Source organism: Heterocephalus glaber, unplaced genomic scaffold, assembly GCF_053883595.1.
Source record: "Heterocephalus glaber isolate CG9 unplaced genomic scaffold, H.glaber_assembly_v1.0 deba00000281, whole genome shotgun sequence".
NCBI lineage: Eukaryota > Metazoa > Chordata > Mammalia > Rodentia > Bathyergidae > Heterocephalus > Heterocephalus glaber.
In genome coordinates, this window is record NW_028258139.1 from 10,011,899 (window position 1) to 10,034,277 (window position 22,379).

The 22,379-nt window shown below is 45.7% G+C and overlaps 1 protein-coding gene across 50 annotated transcripts in view; it reads right to left on the reverse strand.

The window, feature by feature from the left end:
* Positions 1-22,379, reverse strand: part of Cacna1c (calcium voltage-gated channel subunit alpha1 C) — a 733,897-nt gene that overhangs the window by 114,810 nt on the left and 596,708 nt on the right. For all 50 annotated transcript variants that reach the window (XM_087182459.1, XM_087182482.1, XM_087182545.1 and 47 more), the window contains 3 exons: positions 22,011-22,037; positions 13,608-13,768; positions 12,467-12,692 (listed from right to left, as the gene is read on the reverse strand). In XM_087182459.1, the coding sequence (XP_087038585.1) occupies positions 12,467-12,692; positions 13,608-13,768; positions 22,011-22,037 (414 nt within the window). The remainder of the gene's footprint in view (positions 1-12,466; positions 12,693-13,607; positions 13,769-22,010; positions 22,038-22,379) is intronic.

The window sequence follows — 22,379 nt, forward strand, 5'->3', positions numbered from 1 at the left end:
CTGTAAATACAGAGGCCCCTCATTGTAACCTGGTGGAAATCCCTTTCTCTTGGAAAAGGGGTGGGGAGGCCTACGAACAACTGCTGAATGTGGCATGGGCACCTGTGTGAGGGTCACTTCTGCATCAGGAAATACACTGTAGCGAAAGGGATCAGTCACCCGTGGGAGCAAGTGAAAGAACAGAAAGACCTCCTCTCCCTGCAGCTCAGCCTCTGGCTGCCTGTCCTCCAGGCTACCATTTTGTTTCCCTGTGCCTAAGAGATGGCCAGCTCATCTCCAGTCCTCACAGGGAGCTGATTTTGCTGCTCAAATGGATGGCATAGGGACCACTCCACAGCAGCTCCACAGCTGCCCAACCCCTGCCCCCCGACAACGGTTCCATTTTCAGAGAAGTAGATGGGACAACAGTTTGGAGGTCAACATGAACCTCTTCCCAACATGGAACCTTTAATGCTCTCTCCTTTACAAATATAGCCTTTTTCATCTCTCTTTGCCTGCTACCCACACCCTCTGTTTATGGAATATTCACATACATTTATTTGTATCTGCTCTATAAATGCTTTTAAGTACTTTGTCTTGTTGTACCAAAATAGGGGCTGCATTTTGGAGGGCAGAGACCAGAGCACATCCCTCAAATACACTCTGTACAGCCCAGGGTGTGGATTCAGCTTGACATGGCTGTAGTCATCTTGAGCTGTAACCGCCCTGACTGACCCAGAGTAACCCTAGTCTGTTTTTCCTGCATAGTTTCCCAGAAAACTACAAAACTCCCAAACCATTAGAGCGGTATGTGGGGCTTTACAACTGGAACCTGGTTCCAGGCATGTGCATGAATCTTTCATAGATTCATAGTTTAAGATAAACTAGGTATATTCCAACCAGAATGAAGTCACTTCTGTCCTGACCCATAAATATACCTTCCATTCTGACCCAAATCTCAGGGATCCAATCGGCCTTGCTGCTTCAGTTAAGAAGCCCCCAGGACACTGCATTCTCTGCAGTCTTGGCTCTATCTGCTCCTTCTTCAGTCTCACGGCACCGTGGGGCTGGTCCTCATGCACTAGGACTGGGTTGCTCTGGAACACCCAGCATGTGTGATAGGCTCAGCAGCCCTAGCATCTAGAATCTGTGGTGGTCACTTAAAGAAAAAGAGAACCTCTCTGGAGGAGTAGGACACTCTGCTTACATTTAAAGCAGTTTTCTCAAATCTGCTGAGGTGGTTTCTCCTGTCCTAATGCTGATTCTCAGGCCACCTTGGAACCATGAACTCATACTCCGTGGCCTGGGACTTACATAGCCTGTCCAGAAATTGTCAGCCAAACTGGTATTTAAAGCATACTGAAAACAGGAATGCTCGCCTTTATGGAGGGGAGAGTGTCTGCATGTGGATTGAGGCCATAGTCTCCTAAGAAAAGTTTTATATGCTCAACTGTCGAGGAATATTCTGGAAAAGTCTTCATGGCCATGGAAGATCAGAGCCTTAATTTCCACTAGGTACACAGACATGGGAGAAATAACAACACAAACTTCCAACTGAGGTACATATGACAGCTATGAGGGTCCTACAGGGAGCCAGATGAAGGGGCTCCAACTCCAGAGAGAAAGTCACATATGTAGGAAGAAGTTTTGGAGAGGAACAGACCAGGAGGCAGAGATGGATGATGGGATGGGAGGGATCCTGCCTGACTCAGAGCCCTGAGTGCGTGGGGGTCCAGGGAAGGGGAGGCTGTGGTGGAGAAACAGACTGAGTCCTCCGGTAGAGAACTTACCTGGAGAAGCCAAGCAGGAAAATGGTGAGGACTCTGGAGGGGCTACCTGGGGTGACAGTAGTCATGGTCAAGAGCACTGGCCACAGGGCAAACCTAGTTTGAAAGTGAGAACTGCACTCCTGAGCACTATCCTGGGAGCATCTGGGCGCCCATGGATGGTAGATGGTGGTTTGCAACATCGCCACTATCACTGACACTGTCTGCCTATCTGCCTGCCTGCCTGCCTGTCTGTCTGTCTGTCTTTTTGAGACAGGATCTTGCTATGTAGCCCAGGCTTGCCTTGAACTCATGGCACTCCTCCTGCCTCAGTCTCTCAAGTGCTAGGATTACAGGTGTGCCCCACCACGGCTGGGTTCACCAGCCTCTCTTCTCTGGATTTCTGAGATAGCCTCTTACCTGGTCACCCTGTCTTGATCTGGGCTCCCTCTAGCGATTCTCCTGTCAGCATTAGCGACATCAAGCCTACATGTGAATCAGTCATCTGATCACTTCTCCTACTCCTCAGAGGAAAAGTCTGAGTCCCTACCAAGGCCCGATAGGCCCTCCTTACCTCAGCAACCTGCCTCCTGTGCTAACGCTCCCTCGTTCACTGTACCCACTCCAACCCCCTAGTGCTCCTCCAACTTTCAGGTGCCCAGTGTCCTGGCCCTTGCTGTTTCTGCCATCGGTCCGCAGGGCTCTCTCCTGCAGCCCTCTGACCTTCACAGCACGCTTCCCTGACTTCTACTCCAACCCCTTATTCTGTTTTTATTTTACGTTACACATCACCACTGGACAGATATTATTTAGGTCTTTGTTTAGTGTCTATTTCTCACACCAGAATGTAAAGCCCGTGGAAGAAGAAATTTATTTGTTTTATTTATATCCCTAGTATTTTGAGCCATGCTTGGCCTAGACATGGTGATCATCAAATATTTTGTTGAATAAACAAATGAACTCTACTGTAAGTGTAACACATTTGTACTCATTGGAGGGAAAGGCAAGAGGCCCAGAGTCATAGCAAGGCTCCCTGTGTGTGTGTGTGTGTGTGTGTGTGTGTGTGGTGAGCCAAGGGGAGGGAGACCTCTCACACCTGCATATATGTGGGACTCGGGGGGGGGGTCATGTAGTGAGAAATGACTATCTTCCCTCTCCCTCACATCTTTCCTATTCATGTGGCTTCCCTAATCCACGGGTTGGGAGGGCTTGAGCTTCCTGACTATTACATTGCCAGATCCCATGTCAAATTAACATGAATCAGTTTGCCCTGCACAAAATGGGGTTGCCATGGCTTTGAGACCGCTGGGGTAGCATTTCTGGAAGAGCTCTGTGAACACATATCTCCCTTGGGGAAGAACTCCCACCCTGGTAGCCTAAAACCAACGGCCCAGGTTGAAGGCTGTGTGCCAACTTAGATGAGATGACTCCAGCCAGAGACATAGGCACTAGCTCGCTCTTTGTGTGCAAGACAGCTAGGTTGCAAGGAGACTGCACTTTGGAGCAGTGAAGTGGCTGAGACACAGTTAAGACAAGTGGTAACTGTAGTTGTTTAGGGTGCTTATCTTCAATTGACGAAGCTTCCCTTCCACAGGGGCATGATGGAGCCGGCCCTGGGGCTGGCCAGCGCCTGTATCTTCTGTTCCTTTGGAGCAGAGGTAAGGAGCCAAGCTGGAGCTGGGGGCATGGCATCGTGAGGGGTGCCCAGCTTGCTGAACTGGCCTTCCCTAAGCACAGGGATGAGCAGACTCTAGGAGACTGAGACAAAGGCATCGCCAAAATGAATTTATAGAAAGGAGCACTGTTGAGGCTCAGAAGAGAAGAGCTGAATTTCTGGGCCCAGAAGAGCTTGGTCAGTAGCCACGTACAAGCTTGGAGCTTCATGATTGCTGACATAATTGAGATCTGTTGGTGCTCAGGTGGTGAGCAGGGCAACACGAAAGACTATTTAGACACAGTAGCTGAAAGCCCTCAGATCTGCAGACTCTTCCTTAGTGCCGACCTGAGTCTCAGTGGCTATTATTGCCATGACCTAAAGATCACATCTCATGTCCTAGAGACACCCTCTATTTCAGAAAGATTAGTTGGTGGTAAACTATGGGGGCAAACGTTCTCAATGAAGGCTTTTATCCTAATTGTCCCAAAATAAGAAAATAGACACTCCACATAGCACAACGGAAGAGCTTTGGAGAAAACTGGGAAGAATCAGGACAAAATACTTAATGTCCCTGGCCACAGAGCTACCAGAGAACCCGAGGACACCTAGCATTTCTTGCCAGTTTGCAGGCAGTGCCTGGAGGAACTCCACTACCACCAGCACCCTTAGCGTCACCTTTGGCTTCTGCTCTCCTGCCACTCTGCGGCATCCTCTCCAAAACATGTGCCTTGGCCCAGCCTGCCCCATCCAGCACAGCTTACTGCTTTCTCTTTAAACTATGGCGCGCTTCAGGGATTTCAGTTTGATCAAGTTCTCGGCATCTAGAGTCTCTCCTTTCCCCTTCCCTCCTCTTCCCAGCCCTCGTTGAGCTCTCTCACTGCTAACCACCCACTCCTCATTGTTACCCTTTCCCTCTGCCTCTCTTGGCTTAACTAACCACCTTCTGTTCACAGACACTTTGACTGTCCTTTGTCTTCTCTCTGTCAGTCTGCCTCTGGGTTTGGGCCTCTGTGGAGTTCTTTCCTCCTCTTTACAATATCAAGTGACCAAAGCTTTCCTTGAACTAGAATTTTCATTTTATCGAGGTTTTGCTTCAAAGAGCTCAGGTCAGGCTCTTTCCCTTTATTCTGGTACAGAGCCTTGAGTTTGCTATAAATAAAAGATCTTCAAAACAACAGCATCAATGGTTTTGTACGCTTTGCAGTGCTCCACCCTCCCTCCCAGAGGGTCAGAACTAAATTTATACCTGTCCCCCAAATTTTCACTTGGTGGGGGGTCCTCTTAGTTTTGGTGGCAAATGATCTATTGTTGGAAGAGTATTTATAAAGTGATTTGCAAGTGATAAGTCCGTGTGGCATGGGGCTCCATTGGAGCAAATAATCATGAGGGAGAACAAGGCTCAGATAAGCAACCTGGGGAGGAAGGTAGGGTTCATTCAGCGAGTAAGCTCCATTTTGTCCTCATATCTCCCCAGAACAGCCACAGGGACATAGTGGCTAGGTGTCCTTAGACCAGAACTTCAGCAAAACTGGGCCTGGGCCTTGAAGAGACTATAGAGTCTGGAGACATCAGTATGACCAGAGGCTGCAGCGGGCATATGCTGGGCCAGGAGGAGCTACAGAGAGTTCTAGACTATCTTGCTCTGGGTCTGGCACAGCCTCAGACCCAAAGCCTCCTCCACTGGTTTCTGTCCTGCTGGTACCTGCACCTGCTTCCTCCATTCTGACAGGAAGCCCATTTATATTTTCATTTTAAAGTCAAGCCTTGCCTTGGCTAACAAGTTCAAAGGTCTTTTCTTTACTGTTGGTATCAGATGCCTTGGTCACACTGAGGACAGAGTCTGCATGGGGAATACAACCAGACCAAGATAGCAAGGCAGTGTGGCCTCAGGAGAGTGCTCTCTGAGCTGCTGGACCGTAGAGCTCCTTGGTGTCACCTAGTTGTCCCTACAACCACCGAGGGAGGTATCAGTTTAGGAAGAAGTCATCCTTACCTGTGACTTTTTAATTCCCTATAGGTGACACTAGCAAGTTATCATCCCAGAAAGAACCACTTTCCCGCTGACAGCCTGCATGCAGGCTCTTGAGTCTGAACTGGGGAGTGGGGAGTGGCTCAGTGGTAGAGCGCTAGCACATTGGAAGGCCCTGGGTTTGATCTCCACCACCTTAAAAAAAAGAGAGTGGTGGCTAGAAGGTGGTGGGAAGAGTTGGGAGGTATCGGGGTGGGGGACACAGAGAACTTCAGAGTCTGGAGACATGCTAATGGCTCTCATCTTGGGGGTCCAGGGCACCCCATATGTGGTAAATCTGGCTGTGCTGAGTCAGCCCAATCTCCTAGTTCATGGCCTGCAGGGGCACTGTGAGGAGGGAAAGCAGGAGGAAAATAGAGAAGGCTCAAAGGTTTACAAAGAAGAAAACCAGCAAGGGCTTGGAGGGATCATGGTACATTTAAAAACCAATTGTATAAAAAATGAGATACAATTAGTAAATCAAAATCACATCCAAACTTAATCTCTCTTTTCCTCCCCACCGAAAGATATGTCAGACTGGACTGAAAAGAGTACACATGCTGGATATTGGATATGACCACACATAGAGCCCCATAAAGACCCAAAGCAAGAAAAAGAGCCCAATCTGCTATGTGGCTGGGAGGCCCACTTTATGGGTAATTTACCCACAGATGACAAAGATTTTGGCCATGCCTTGCTGTTCTCACTGAGCTAGAAATCTTGTTTTCCTTTGTCTTTCTTATGTAATTTCCCACTCACAGCACTCTAAATGCTCAGTGCTCATTGACTTACAGTCTAGCACAGGGTTCCTGGTCTTTCTTTGGTAGATGATGTTCACACACACAGTATATTCCCAAAGATACTCTCAGAGATTAGATTTTGACAAAACGCAAAAAATGTAAGTGCATTAATCTTTCATTTGCATCAAAATGATAAAGTGAGGGGACTTCTGTGACCACATGGCTGGATTGTAAATTCACCCGGTTCTTGCCCATTCATAAAAGCCTGGGAATGTAAGTGACCAAGAGTAATCATATTATAAGGATAATGCTGATATAAATTTATTTATTTATATTTTAGTGTTTTTTGTTTTTTTTTGTACCGGGGATCGAACTCAGGACCTCGTGCTTGTGAGGTAGGCAGTGGCACCACTGAGCTAAATCCCCAGCCTGTTTATTTATATTTTAAGAAACTAGTCACAAATGTTGTTACTTTGGCTCTCAGTAATATGAAATTACTTGCTACACTTTCAGCTGCATTGGACACATCAAAATGTGATCTGGCTACAAACCACTGACTATGGATCAGGGTTTCCAACTTTTGGGGTGGAAAAAAAAACTCCTGGGGTGGGGAAAGAGCAGCTTAGAATTATAAAAATGGATCCATAAATCCACATGTATGCCAAGCATTACAGTATGCTAAATAAACAGTCTGTCTTGCATTTACATTACCACTTTTCAAATGTGTACGGATTCATTCATAAAATTCATATTAATTTAAAAATACTGCTGAATTCATAGCAGCTCTTATGTGTTTTCTCAGTCAAGAACTATCAAAAGTATAATTGTTAGCTGCTGGGCAGGAACTCCTAGGGTTAGGCACCTAGTGTTTGTGGGGATGAGGGGAGAGAAGTTGCTAAATCACTTCAAGTTGTTTTTTGGGTTCAGATAAGGCCTCCAGACGAGACCAGCAAACAACTGGTATAAACCAGCCAACATTGGCCACTCTTCTGGGTGGCCTAGCATGAATTTTGCTCACTATAGTCTTATTATAATGCTAAATTCTCCCCACACCCAGCTGTTCACATCACCATGTTTAAACATACAAGTATGAAGAAGCATGATTTCAAACTGCGAATGTGCAAGAACCGGCCTGCCTCTATGTTTGATGACAAGTCTCTCCAGTACGAATATGCACGAATCTTAGCAATATCGGCCCTTTTCTTTCTTTGTTCCGGAAGAGATACTGCGTTGGGAGTTATCCCCAGGGCTCTCCTTACTCACTGCAAGTGACAAACCTTCCCTCACTCTTCTATCTCCTGGCTCTGCTTTTTGGTTTTGCACTCACCAAAGGGCAAACTCACTGTGTTCGGTTACATAATTTTTACTTTAGGAACTGAGTACAGTATAGAGAAGACAGTAGAGAGGTGAGAATCAAGTTTTTAGATTCATATAGTGGGTCACATTTTAAGACCAAAAAAAAAAAAAAATGGACAAAGCATAGCAGCAGCAAACCAGGCCAGTGGTTCTCGAAGTGCAGTGCGGTTGTGGGCTGCCAGCAGGAGCTTTCCAGGAAGTGCTGGCCAGTCTCTAGAGGTCCTCAATGAGTTCTCTAGGGAGCCCCCAAGTTCAAGACTCGAGGAGAGGTAAGACCATGCAAGTGTTCACTAAGAAACTAAAAGAAGGAGAAACACTTGTTCTCAGCTTAAGGGGCCACAATATCCACTGCCAGCCCACTTTGGGGGATTATCCCTGGAGTGTTTGTGCTTCTGAGTCTGGGGTTGGAGGTGAGGCTCAGGGAGAACAGGGACCTTCCCCTCCGCCACAGTCCCTTTCTTCATTGTTCCCAAAGGGCTGCAGAGGGCGGGGAGACTTGCAAAGAGGAACGGGGTGGCCTTTGCCCAAGTAACTGCCAAAGAGATAATGAACTTGCTCTGTTTGTCGATGTTCCGAGAAAGATGTTCCGAAAGTTCTATACTAATCCTTGTCTGGGACGGACTATGGGAGCTCTCTGATCAAGCTAGATTTCAAAAATTGGTTCCTTGGCAATGTTTTCACATTAGGGATAGATAAATTAATGATTGAAAAGAGAACAACAGTTTAGTCTCTGCCACATGCTATAACAATATTTAGTGACAAGATTTCTTTTCTTTAGGAATCTAAAACACAAAACCCCAAACATGGATTTTTGAGCATTAGTTAAAAGCCACTGGAAACTCCAAATTAAAAATAGCTTTCACCAGACCCAAGGAGGAGCAAGTAGACCTGGCAATTGTCAAACAACAAGAACTAGCATGCAATAATTATTTAGGCCCTGACTTAGAACACAGACAAGGAGATGGGTTAGCTGACCAGCTCTGCGGTCCGACAGTGATTAGGAGTACAGATAGCCCGAGACAGAGAACTGCCTTTTAGTCCCAGTGTTTCCCCTGAGCAGTTTGTGTGACCTTAGGCAAGTGACTTAACTCTATAAGCCTCAGTTTTCACATCTGTAAAATAGGAATAATAATAGTAATAGTACCGGATCTTCATCCTCTTATTATGAAGATTATTCAAGCTGGGTGTTAGCATTTGGCACACATCCATGCTAGTGATTATTATTAGTATTTCTACTACTTTCGTTATAAAGTAAAGATTTTTTTTATAAAGCCCAAATACACAGGATAGTCAGGAAGAGTAAAAGAGGAGAGAGGGTGTTAAATGTGGGGATTTAAATTCTGCATGTCCTCCAAGTCCCCTGTGACATTAAACCTTTCACAAGGAGGATGTCCTGTTTCCAAGTTCTCCCCTCACTTTGTTAGCTCATTGTATTCTGTCTGAGATTTTCCTTTACTTCGTTCGTGTTCACAATTCCTACCTGCCCAGCTAGACTGCAAATCCCTCCAGATTTCACTTCATACTACATTGCTTTAAGAATAAAATCCTCTCAGAGTTCAGCACCTGGTATAGTCATGAGCTGCACAGTGATGTTTTGGTCAACAGACTGCATATAAGACAGTGGACCCATAAGAGCCCGTCTTCTAGTGATGTCAGCGCTGTTCTAGTTTGTGTGTGTACGCCTTGTGATGGTCACACAACAATGACATCACCTCATGACAGTTCTCAGAACTACCCCTCATTATTCAGCAACACATGGCTGTGCACATGGTGTCTAAATAAATGACAGGGTGAGTGTGTGCCTGTGTGGGTCACTGCTAGCCCTTTTTTTCTTCCTTCTCCTAATAATAGCAACAGTACTAATTGGGCCAAAGCTCCTGGTTATTGATGCTTCCTGTGGCCAGCGTGGAACTGAATGTTTAAAGCCCCCATCTGACCATGACCTCGACAGTGTAGGAATCTGTGCATGTCAAATGGGCCTGAGAGAATTGTGAAGAGAACAGTGACACAGAGGATGCTTTGTAGGGTCCTGATGACCCAGTCAAGTTCAAGGGTCCCCCCGAGCCAGCCGTGTCAAGCTCATCTTGCAACTGGAGACACCAACCTTCATCCCTTTTTTCCAACACAGTTCAATGGAGGGCTCTAAGTTCCCCAGGGCAGGGTTTATTTAGGCTCCCTAAAAAGAGATTCTCAAGGAGAGGGGCTTTTACCTTGGGGGAGGGTGCAGTTTGAATAGCTCCCTCCAGGTGTTTCTCACACAGCTTTCTAAGCTGGCCATAACTCATTAAGAAATGCATGCTACAGTGCCAATCAGATAGTATGGCAAAGATTTTTTGTGAATGATGCTGATATTCTTAGGAGGCCCTCTGATGTTTTGCCATTTTATTTCATTAAAATATGATGGCTATGACAAGAAAGAATGAAGTTTTGTCATCTGCAGCAACATGGGCGGAACTGGAGGGCATTATCTTAAGAGAAATAAACCAGGCCCAGAGAGGCAAGTACCCCATGTTCTCACTCATATGTGGAAGCTAAAAAGTCCATCTCAAAGAAGTAGAGAATAGAACAGGGATTATCAGAGGCTGTGAAGTGGGGAGGGAGGGAGGGAGGGAGGGAGAAGGGGTGGTTAATGGGGGTACAGGGTGGAGTTAGATAAGGAGTGACTCCCAATGTTCTGTAGCCCAGTAAGACAGCTGTGGTTGACAACAAATAACTGAATATTTCCAAATAGCCAGTAGAGAGGATTTCCAACGCTTCCACCCAGCATAGAGAAATGCTAAACATCAGGGGTGCCAGTGTCTGATATGTGCCAGTCCCTCGCACCTGATCATTACGCACTGTACACGTGTTCAGAACTGTCACGCTGTATCCCATAAATATGTAAAATCACTATGTGTCAGTTAAAAATAAAAACATCAAAAACTAAAAATAAAACAAACAAATAGAAATGATGGTTGTGAGAATATGGTGAAGTTGGAATCCTTACATTGCGTATTTTTGGTAGAAATGTAAAATGGTCCAGTATCTTTGAAAAACAGTTTGACAGTTCCTCAAAATCTTAAGCTCAGAGTTACCAAGAGACCTAGAAATTCCACTTGTAGGTATATATTCAAGAGAAATGAAAACATACATCTATTCAGAGTCTTGAGCATTAGTTTCATAGCAGCATTACCTATAGTAGCTAAAAGGTGGTAGCAAACATAATGTCCATCACCTAAGAATGAAGAAAACGTGATAGATCCATACAAGGGAATATTATTCAGCAACGAAAAGTATAAAATACTAACACATGTTACAACCTAGGTCAGCCCTGAAAACATGCTGAGTGAAAGAAGCCAGTCACAAAAGACATCAGACTGTACGATCCCACTGATCTGAAGATAGACGAATAGAATTCCACGATAGACCAATCTATTGTGACATAAAGTAGAGTTGTTGCACATAGCTAGAAATGAAGGTGGCAGAAATGGGGAGTATGGAGCTTCTTTTTGGGGTGATGAAAATGTTCTAACAGCAGAATGTGCAAGACTCTAAATATATTTTAAAAACCTGAGTCCAAAGATTTAAAGGGATGAATGTGTGATCTATGACTACCTTAGCAAAGCTGTTTAAAAATGATGTATGTGACCCAATAAATTGTCTTCACCACCCTATTTGGGTCACGACACAGGTGAAAACTGTCCTGGATCAGGCCACCCACTTCTCTGCCCCTGACCCACCCTCTCCACAAGAGTGTTGCCCTGGAGAGTGAGGGCAACTGCAGTCCTTGGGGTACAATGCCCAGCATGAGCTGCAGTGGGTGGATTCTGGCTGTGTTCACAGCAGCTTATCCCTGGGTGGAAGACTCTGTTTCTCAGTCTTCCTAACAGCTGTGGAGGTCAATGAGAACAAAAAGCCCGGGTGAGATTTCTGGAGGAGATGTTTCCCCTAATTAAAAAAAATTATGTTAAAATGCCTATAACATGGAAATTATCATCTTAACTATTGTTATGTGTGCAGATCAGTGGTATTAACAACTGCAACGTTGTGTAATCACCACCCCACAACTTATCTCCAGAACTCTTTCATCTCTCACAGGTAAACTCCCTTCCCCTGCCCCCAGCCCCTGCAACCACCATCCTACTTTAGGGTTCTGACTACTCCAAGTACCTCCACTAAGTGGAATCATACGGTATTTGTCTTTTTCTGACTGGATTATTTCACTTAGCATAATATCCTCAAAGTTCATTCTTACTGTAGCATGTGGGAAAATTCCCTTCCTTTTTAAGGCTGAGTAATATTCCATCATATGCATGTAGCATCTTTAGTTTATCCATACTTCCATCAGTGGAAACGTGGATGACTTCTACCTTCTGGTTATTGTGAATAAGGCTGCTATGAATATGGATGTGCAAATATCTCTTCAAGATCTCGCTTTCAATGCTTTTGGATAGATATCAAGAAGTAGACTTGCTGGATCATATAGTAATTCTATTTTTAATATTTTTGGGAACCACATACTGTTCCATACAACAGTTATACCATTTCACATTCCCATCAACAGGGAACAAGGGTTCCAATTTCTCTGTACCTTTCCCTACATTTATTATTTTGTTTTTAAAAAGATACTATCCATGCTAATGGTGTGTCTAAGAGAGACTCCTGAGTGTAAAGAGGCTGACTCTGTAGTTGGGTGCCCTCTTTTGCCTCCTTTTTTTCTTTTTCTCATAATTTGATCTTGATGGCTTTATCTCTAGATGCTTCCGGACTTCTTACATGACTGAATAAATCCCTAACTGGCTGAAACCACTGAGCTGAGTCTCTGGTGTTAGAAGCCAAAGAAATTTCTAAACAACATGAACCAAGGCTGGACCCTTCTGGAAATAGGAGCTACTCTCTCACCCGGAATTGTCCACCTCTCTGCCTTTCTAAAGGACTTCTCCTGAGTCCCATCTCCAAAGGGAAAGGGGAAGCCACCTACCTTGTGATTTTAAATATCCTCAGTAGCCGCACACATCTCAGCACAGAGATGCCCAGGGGAGACATGATCTTGGTCTCCACCAGGATGGTCTCCAGGATGCCCCCACACACGATGAAGCAGTCGAAGCGGTTGAAGAGGGACACGAAGTAGGCCTGCAGGCCCAGGCTGTACATCTTCAGGAGCATCTCCGCAGTAAACAGGGCCAGCAGGGCCTTATTGGCTGTGTCTGGCAGGTGTCGGGGAGGGGTGGGACCCAACCAGAGGCGGAGAAGGGGGTGGAGAGGGAGGAGAAGAAAGCAGTAATTATCAAGTCTGGAGACCCAACACTCCTCCCTCCCGTGCCACCTTTCCCTCTGCTCCTTCCGGAATGAACAACTAGGGCCAAACCAACAGAAAGGGACAGCTGATGGCAGTCCTAAAAAACACTTATTTAGCATCTACCATGCATGCATTATCCTCTCTACTCCTCACAGCAGTTCTGTAAGGACCGGTGCTGCTACTGTTGAGTCCAGTTTTCAGAGATGAGAATGGAGGCTTGCAGAGGTCAGGAATCTGCCCATGCCAACCAGCCAAAAGCTGATCAGGCTGCCTGCGTCTGAATTTTTAACCACCAGACTAACTGCTTCCCAGGCTTCTGGAATGCAGATCCAAAGGGCTGTGTCTGCCTGACCCCCTGGGGAGGATGCTGAGGTATATGGTAGTGGATCTCCTTCGAGTGGTCTAGGACAGGGAGCTGAGTCTGAGCTATCCTTTGCAGAAAATTCCGGTACTCACACTATTTCCCTCTTGCCTGCCTTTTGCCCCTCTCACCCTCATGTCTTGGGTGAGGCCGCCTGGAGGCTGAGGAATTGAAGAACCATTCTGGGAAGTTGGCAGCCAGATCAGCCTGTGCCTTTGACACCAGGGCCCAACAGTGACTGTGGGGACAGGCAGATGGTGTGGGCCTTGTCCTGTCTGTTTAAAACAAGGCTATGTGCAGTTCGTAAGCTGCCAGCACCTTGGAGTCTCCAGCATGGCACCTGCCAAGAGCCACGACCACTGGCTGCTTTCCCATCAACCTTCTAGTCAGTGGTAATTTCCTCCAGGAGACCCAGGGTGGAGCGAGCAACAGTAGACAGGCAGAGCCACAGCTGCTGCTCACCTTGCACTTCCGTGAGCCAGTGGGGCTGGTTGTAATGTTCCGAGGCAATAGTAAGTGTATTGAGGAACACCAGGAAGATCACCAGCCAGTAGAAGACATTGGACTTGACTGCAGCACGGCACTTTCTTCTGCAGAACCGATTCCACCTGCGCCAGTAGCGGCTGGGAAAAGGCCAGGGGACAAGGATGGGGTTGGCTGTGAAATGCAGATTTCTGCCAGTGCAGAACACACCCCACGATTTCTTTTCACCCTGAAATGACTTGGTCTTACTAGAGCCGCTCAACCTGGTGGTGAGGAGACAAGCCTTCCATTCAGCTAACTGGGCTCTCTCGTGCAGAGCTGTGTGGCCTTGGGTCTGTCCCTGATTTTTCTAAGTTTTGTTCTCTCATCTGTGAAATGGGAATGAGCCAACTTTATGGGGCTGTCGTAGGCACTGATAAAATGCCACACAATGCCTCTGGTATAAAGCTGAAGGTGCCTGACAAACACAACTATTTTCATTTTCTCCAAATGGCATTATTAGAAATAATATTGTCTCAAAGGGTAATTAGAAATAGTGGCGGTGGCAGTGATAGGATTCACAATGATCATCATTCAGGAACCCGATATGACCGGTGCTGTCTTAGTCACTTCTCATGACTTGCCCGTGATTCTTTAAGTCACTCTGCACTGAAGGTGTGATTCTGACTTCGTAGAAGAAGAAGCATAAAGGGCTCTGGGGATGCACCACAGAGCGGCAGAGCCACCACGGTCTCATAGGATCTTTTCAGAATCTGCTGAGTGTTTAGACCCTTTTTCAAGAGCACATTTGCACATGCTCACGTACTGATATAGAAGTTCAAGCACTACATGGGCCCTTGAAGCTCATTCATAGCCCATGTCTTCTTCCCATGGCCTCTTGGTTAGGGATCTTTGTCAGCGATCCACAAACACAGCTATATACAGAATTACCTGGGGAAGATTAAAAACCATCAACAATGCCCCCTTCCCAGTGCCCAGACTCTAACACCAACACAATTAAATTTGATTCTTGGGGGCTTTTTAAATACTCCAAAAATACCACCAACGTTTTTATAAGTTCCCCAGCTGATTCTAATATGTAACTATGCTTGAGAACCGTTAAGCTGGATGATCCCAAAGAAACATCCACATTTTGTGATTCTGCGGTAGAGAGGTTCACAGCCTATCCCTAATTCCATCCTTTTCATTCAGAGAAAACATGTAACTCTATTGACAACTGGCCTACACTGCACAAAGGAGAGAAAGAAGGGGATGAAGAAGGAGACTGCAGAGAGCCACGCTGAGGACTCAGAGAGGGGGACTGACAGGATCAGATTTGCTTTCAGGATATCAAATATCCAACAGACCCAACACACTTTCAAGTTCTAGATCACAGATGGCACAGGGAAGCCTTTTCCAGTTGTCTGGGTTGGAGGTGATGAAGGCACTGAGAAGACACCACTGAGTTGATGGCAGTTTTGGAGGCAGAATCAGCAGGACTGTGAGGTGACTGCCATGCAAGGTGGGAGAGGAAGGTACAGAAGGGGTGCCAGCATGTCTGGCTGGGGTACCTGGAAGAGGGGCACCCTTCACACGTGGAGCCCTGGAGGAAAGGTAGTCTGGACGGGGAGTCAGGGGAGGTGGAGTGCTCAGCTGGGGACACGGGTTTGGGGCTTTTTATGGGCATTTGTGTAGACAGACCCACATGTAGGTGAGGACTGCAACCTGCTTGGGCAGTAAAGAAGGCAGAGTATCAAGGAACAATCTTGAAGCAACAGTGTGCTTTTCTAGACGATGACCTCCATTTTTCCTCCATTCATCCCAGTCCGGGCAGACAGCCCTCTAAATAAGCTGCTTCAGAGGAAAGATTTTCAAACTTTATACTGCAGCCTATTAGGCGGCATAAAAGCTGTGGAGTAGGCTGTGACTGGCACTGAAAAGAGAAAGGATGGAAAACAGCACAGGGTGTATCATATTACAGGAAGAAAATTGGTACTGGGGACTGAACCTAGAGCCTTCAAATTGAGCTACACCCTTAGCTCTTTTTATTTTGAGACAGAGTCTTACTCAATTGCTAGGTTGTCCAGGCTGGGCCCAAATATGAGATCCTCTTGCCTCAGCCTCCCAGAGGGCTGGGATGACAGGTGTGGTGTCACTATGCCCAGCTTCACAAGGACATTTTTAAAAAGTAAAGAGTAAATACAAAAATTCAAATAAAATTTTCAAGTGTGTGCACTGCACTGAAACAGGACGTGAACATTGGGTTTCCACTGTAAGGTAATATAACTCAGCTGAGTTCTTAGATTCTAAATCTGAGTCCACAGCATAGATCTGTATCCTCAGTCTTCTGGAGTCTTTTCCTCTGTGGGTTTGTTCTGGTGGAGCACCACATCCCATGCACACGAACAGCTCTTCTGTGGGTGGCATGTTGATTAGCAGTGCCCTGGGTCACAACAGCACCATCTGCAAGTGGGCTCAGGGCAAGCTATGTGTGTGTGACATGCTATGCCCTCTAGTCTTTGCCCTCTGCTTCCAGAAAGAAAGCTCCTCCAAGCGTCACAAGCTCCAGAATGTGAGGGACAGCTCACATTCTGAGGCTCCAGGGATGTAGACCTCTACTTTAATGGATCCCTCCACTCACACCACAAAGTGCCCTTGGGGAAGCTTGGCATCATCCAAACTTCTAACTGGGGCATTTTTTTTTACTGCCTGTCTGCAGAAAACCTGTTACCAAGCCTTTGATAAAATTGACCATGAGATCAGAAGAGTGATGAGTACTCTAAGGAGGGTTTTCTTTCCTCAGAACTGCAGGAAAAATTTAGGGCCTTAGAGAAGGTAGGGAAGGAGGAAATAATCTAGGTCGTGCTCTGGTCTGACCTGTACATTACTAAGTGTTTAGATGCCACCTCCAGTAAGTGCCTAGGGGACACTTACCTGCTGGGGACAGTTACCTGCTGCTTGAGGAAATTCACTACACAGAAGGAGCACCACGTGGTCAGACAGTCTCCAAATACACTTTGGGATGCTTGTAATCTGCCACGTTACCCCCCTGGATATGAGTGAGGATGGAGGAGGGCACCGAGAGGGACCAGAGAATGAGACGAGGCCCAGGTGGCCTCAGTGAGGGGTGACATCTGGAGTGTGCGAGATATTGATCTCAAGCAGGTCTGTCTTGCTAGGGTACAACTCTGCTACTTCCTGGGATTATTCATATTGTAGTGAAATTTGGTAAGATAACTTTTTTTTCCTGAAAAATGAATTTTCAGGACAAATTCATATCAGATCTTAAATAGCTTACATTGTAGTTGCAAAAAGTATATTTTAAATAGATATAATCTCATGTTACAGAAATCACTGATAACTGTTATTCAGAGCTTAAAGCCATCAAAGTCGCTTTCTTGTACTGTAAGCAGGAACTGACTTAAAGTCAGTTTAATAACGAGAACTCAACCAAGTCCCTCTTTCCCCAAGTGTAGGGTAGCGGATGCAGGGTGCTGTGAGGTCAGGCCTGTCACTTGGGTCTGGTGTGCCCTGCCCCAGCCCTGTTCCATCACGCTGTTCCTGCATGGAACCATGGGTGAGTCACGTGGATCTGGGCTGGGGAAGGGGTGGGGGTAATTACTATCCAGAGAAAGTATTTAAAGATAATTATACACCTCCCACTCTTCAAAATATAGCTTTGCTTGACAACTGGTTTCCTGGCAACACTTCTTACTATATAATAATAAATGCAATGGTTTATTAGAATGTGTAAATTTATTTGTGTGTTTACATAGGCATAGAGGATATAGAAATTAAATGATAAAATAGGGAGGAGAAATTTGCTTTCTATTCATGTTCCCTTCGCATTAACTGGAAGTCATTTACTCTAGAAATAGAACCTTCCGTATGTAGACACAGGAGAGAAGGCTGGACACGGATGCATCCATTCTCCTTCCCTAGGCATCTGCCATTGTCTGCTCCCTTTCCTTGGCTCACCTTGCCTTCTCTCAGAACAGACCTTGCTCTTGCCTTTCCAGCTCCACAGAATGCCTTCTCAATGCCCAAGGCCTCTAACCTTTTGTCTGGTTGTCTCTTCAGCCTCAGCTTCACTATGATGGTTTTCCCAGCCTGGATACCTCTGTAGTGCTTGTCTGTATTACTTATTTTTGTTGTACAGTCAAGGAATGTTTATAAAATACCTACTATGGATAGTATTCAATAGTTGATGCAATCAATACAGTCCTTGTCTGCATGAAACCCATACAAGGTACAGAGCAGGAAGTGAGGAGTCACAGCAGCGTATGGTACTTATGTGCATGCTCTGCAAGCAGGTCGCGGGAGAGTGTGACAGTAAGCACATTTCAGCCAGTCATGGGGGAGTCAGGGGAGCTCTCCCAGAGGAGATGGCTTCCCATTTCCTGCTACTTTAATTTTAGGGTTCCTGCTTCTCCAAGGAGATCAGAAGATCCATGAGGGGAAGGGACTGTGTCCTACACTTTGTTACAGATCTGCACTACTTAGTGCAGTCCATCTTACACAACAGGACTCGCCTGACAGTTCGTGTGTGCTGCAGAGACAAACTACACAGATCTACCAACTTCCTGTAAAGACAAGGCGTAAAATTCTCAGCCTTCGTGTAATCCTTGGCGGGGTGGAGTAGGGGTGGGTGAAGGAGGGGACTGTACTCCTAAAATGGTTTGCTTGGCAGGGTATTGCCAACAGGCATCTGGTATGGAAATAATGGACATGCCAGGCTGTCTCTAGTGACTGGAGTAAATTTCTATCTTTTCTTTAATAGAATGGAGAAAAAATAGCAGAGAAAAATCACTAAGTTTAATTTTTTTTTTTTGTGACTAAGTACCTGGAAATGAACTATTAGAGTCTGGGGCAAATTTGGGTTTGTGCCTTACTGCTTATGGCATGGCAGAACTACAACGAATGCCGGAGATACATTTTGCTGAGACTGGGCTGCACAGTTCAGAATACCATGAGTTTCATTTCAGAACTCTGTACCACCGAGGTCCACAAACTCCCACAGTCATCCAATGTGTCTCATCAAGTTGCAAAAGACTGAAGAATTTGTTCCATGTTTGCATCCTGTTCTAAACAATGTGAATTTCTTATTTTACCTTGTTTCTTTAAGTGGAAACCTGGATTATCAAGGAAATACTCTAATATTAGAAGTCTATTAATTTGTTAAAATTTCCCTAAAACCACTTTTCTTTCTTTTTTGGTACCGGGGATCGAACTCAGGACCTTGTGCTTGTGAGATAGGCGGTGGAACTGCTGAGCTAAATCCCCAGCCCTAAAACCACTTTTCTAATAAAACTTTTAAATACACCGTGACTTGTATCACTTGTATCAGTCTTGCACATAGGACAGGCAGGACAGTTTGAAGCTCAAATTTTAGTATTTGTCACTGTCAAATGTTTCACCTAAGAAAACAATTTGGTATACTTGGATAATTTGGTGACCTCTTCGATCAATTGCTAGCCTTTGATATTCCATACCCAGACATCATTAGCGGGCTGTGGAATCTGGGTTAGGTGGCTGCTATTTGACACCCACTCAGAACTTCTAGGGTGACACTGTCTGGGCCAGCAGCCAGTAGCAACATGTGGTTGTTGTGCACTCGAAAGGTGGTCATTTTGGACTGAGAAAAGTGATAAATATAATGTGTACCCTGGATTTCAAAGACTTAGTGAGGGAGTGAGGGGATGTAATCTTATATACTAAAATTTACATTAATTACATGTTGAAATAATAAAGTTTTAGATACACTGGTTTAAATAAAAGATATTGAGATGAATTCCTTCTGTTTCTTTGTACTTTTTGACATGGGCACTACAAAAATTTTAAAGGCACACATGTGGCTGGCTTTGTACTTCTATTCAACAACATTTCCCTTGTGCAGTCCACTCTGTGCCCACAATATGGTGAGTGACACAGGCACAGGGTGTAGAACGCCTGGCCAGAACCTGGTCATAGGATGGCAGAATGATCAGCAGCAGGTTCCTGGCTGTGAATTCTGACACGATCCTATGTGAGCCTTGGGCTCCTCATGTGAGATGGGCTTAATGACTATACCAACCTACCAGTAGTAAGATTTTGGGAACAGAGTCTGCTCTCTGCCTCTCCCTTGCATTATGAGTCGTGGTTACAGAGTGAGACACTCTTCCCATAGAAGAGGGATCAGGGCCAGGGGCCAGTTGGTGTCTCTCTTTTTCAAAAGGACAAGTTATTCCACAGATCACTGGATTAAAAACAGAAGTGTTCTCACAGTGTCCTGGGTACTCTCTAACTCAGGAGGGTGTGCCAAAGTATACAAATTTCCCTTCCCTCCTCCAAATGACATTCATTCATTCATCCGTTCATTCACTCATGAGTCATATGCTTACACATGATGAGAATGAAATTTGGAAATATTTTCAACTGTATTTTGATATTCTTTTACTCTTATTATGTGGAGGCTTTGGAACTGTTGAGAACATAACATGCTTTCTCAGGTTTGGCTATCAAACTAGCTGTTGAGAGAGACAGAGAGCGAGCGAGCGAGCGAGAGATATCCATGTATTATTTTTATGTTTTCAGAGTTCTCTGTCATCTAAAAGAGCCAAGTCTGGGAAGTCTGACTTTAGATTTTTATATAAAGGAGGTCTTGGCTTGAGAGAAAGAGAAAGGGGAAGAAGCCTGAATTTTCCAGTCCAAGTGGAAGATGGGAAAAAGAAGGTGTCAGAATTGGAGCAGAGAGTCAGACACTCAGGCACTAGTGTTCCCATTTAATTCTTAGCTCCAGAGCACTAAGCCCCAGGAGGTCAGAAGGGCATATTCTAGGAACACCTAAAAGCCATGGGGAGGGGTAGGGACACTGGGGCAAGAAGGTAGGCTCTGCAGACCCTGAGAAAATGTTAACCTTTGGTTGAGAGCTCTATTGGGCTGGTGCAGAGAGAGTACTGGGACACAGGGAGGTGGAGGAGCTGCTGTACTCTCCTGGCTCCCCTTAGCTCATTTCTGGAGAGCAAGGGACCTGGAAGTGTCCACACACTCAGATGAGGTGTGCAGGTGCTTAAAGTCAGTGGACTAACAGAGCTTGGGGTCAGAGAATAGAGGTGGAAACTTCAAGACTGGAGGAAATGGGAATGGAGCATGGTCTCCCATGACCCCCAAGCCAGATGGACCTGCAGGTACCAGTTCCAAGCACCCAGAGTAGCTCTGTGTAGCACAGTAGGTACGAGCCAAGTGGACACATGAGGATTCCAGGATCAGTCCTCATCAGCCCTGTTTCTGGGGTGATGCCCTTCACACTCATGTATCCAGATCCACTCCAGAGGGGAGTTGGGGAAAAAGAAATCTGAATGACTATGCATGTGGCTTCAAGGAACAATTTATAATCACTGGGCTGTGGCATCTACCAATTTAGTATTACTTATACTCCCGTGACGGAGCAGGTGAGGCTAGGGAAATAAGATCAGGTGCGTTTAAGATTTGTAGGAGTCAATTTGTATCCCCATTCCCCCTAGCCATCCCTGCATCCATTCATCACACATGCAGGGACAGCCAACAGCTGGGCAGGCACTGAGGTGGACCAGAAATAACAGTACTGAGGCATGCAGACAGAGCCTAGCAGGGGCAACGGGCCTCTGAGCCAACAGAGTGTAACACAGCTGGTGCTGCGATGGAGCACTGACAAAGCTCTATGGGAATGGGTGAAGGAGAGTCAGTGTTCCCTGGGAGAACAGAGGGCTCTGGAGAAACAGTAGCATTTGGGGTTATTGGCAAAAGTCTGAGTTCTCCAGACGAAGTCATGGATGGCGATTTAGGTGGAGGAAAAACTCCACACAAAGATCTCAACATGTAAGAAGACAAGGAACTTTTGGGTAACTGTAAGAAGTTGCATGTATTGGGAACAAAGGTCCTTTGCAGGGGGTACAGGAGATGAAGCCGAAAGACAGCTCCTGGTTGAAGACCATGGTCCTCTGGGAGGCTATGATGTTATCTCAGAGCAACAATGCAGAATCACAGCTCTACATGTCTTCCATTACCCTTAAAGTTCTTATCTCACCTTGTTCTATAAACACGAAGTAGGTCAAGACAGGAGTGAGTGTCCACATGTTTATTTTAACTGGACTTTCTGCTTATAAGGGAGAGAGATATATTTGGTCTCAACCTCCCAGAGACAGCACTGTCAAAAAGACAGATAGACTAAGGGAATTAAAAACATCTCAGCCCTTGAATTACTTGCCTCATCTTATGCATAAGCGTCTTATTAATAGCCATACACAAGAAAGCAGTTATCCCCTTAGAAAAACACCCCTTATGCTTTCCCCAGCAGGGTGGAGGTCATGTTGGGTCATCCAAAACGGTAGCTGAGGACTGAGCTGGTGGGCAGAAGGAAAGAAAAACAGTATGTTTTTCACTTACCTGAACTTTGATTTGGAGATCCGGTGGCTGGAAGAGAAAAAGGAAACATTACTAGAAGACATGCAATTTCTTCCATGAAAAGGGCATTCAACAATCCCAGAGGAGTTTGATGTCCCCCAGGGTCCCAAGTGATATATGTGTATTAGAAGCATCTGAAAGGTGATTTAGAAGGCTGGAGAGAAAGAACACTACTTCTGTACTTGAATATGGAGACCAAGGGCTGGCCCAGGAGACATCTACAAATCTAGTCTCTTCCAAGTATAGATGATCCTTGCTGGAAAGGGAGTGTACTGTGTCCTCAGGTGACCAGGGTCTGCTCAGCAAGCTCCATGAGGAAGTAATGTTAGGAAGATGCCATCTTGAGAGAAG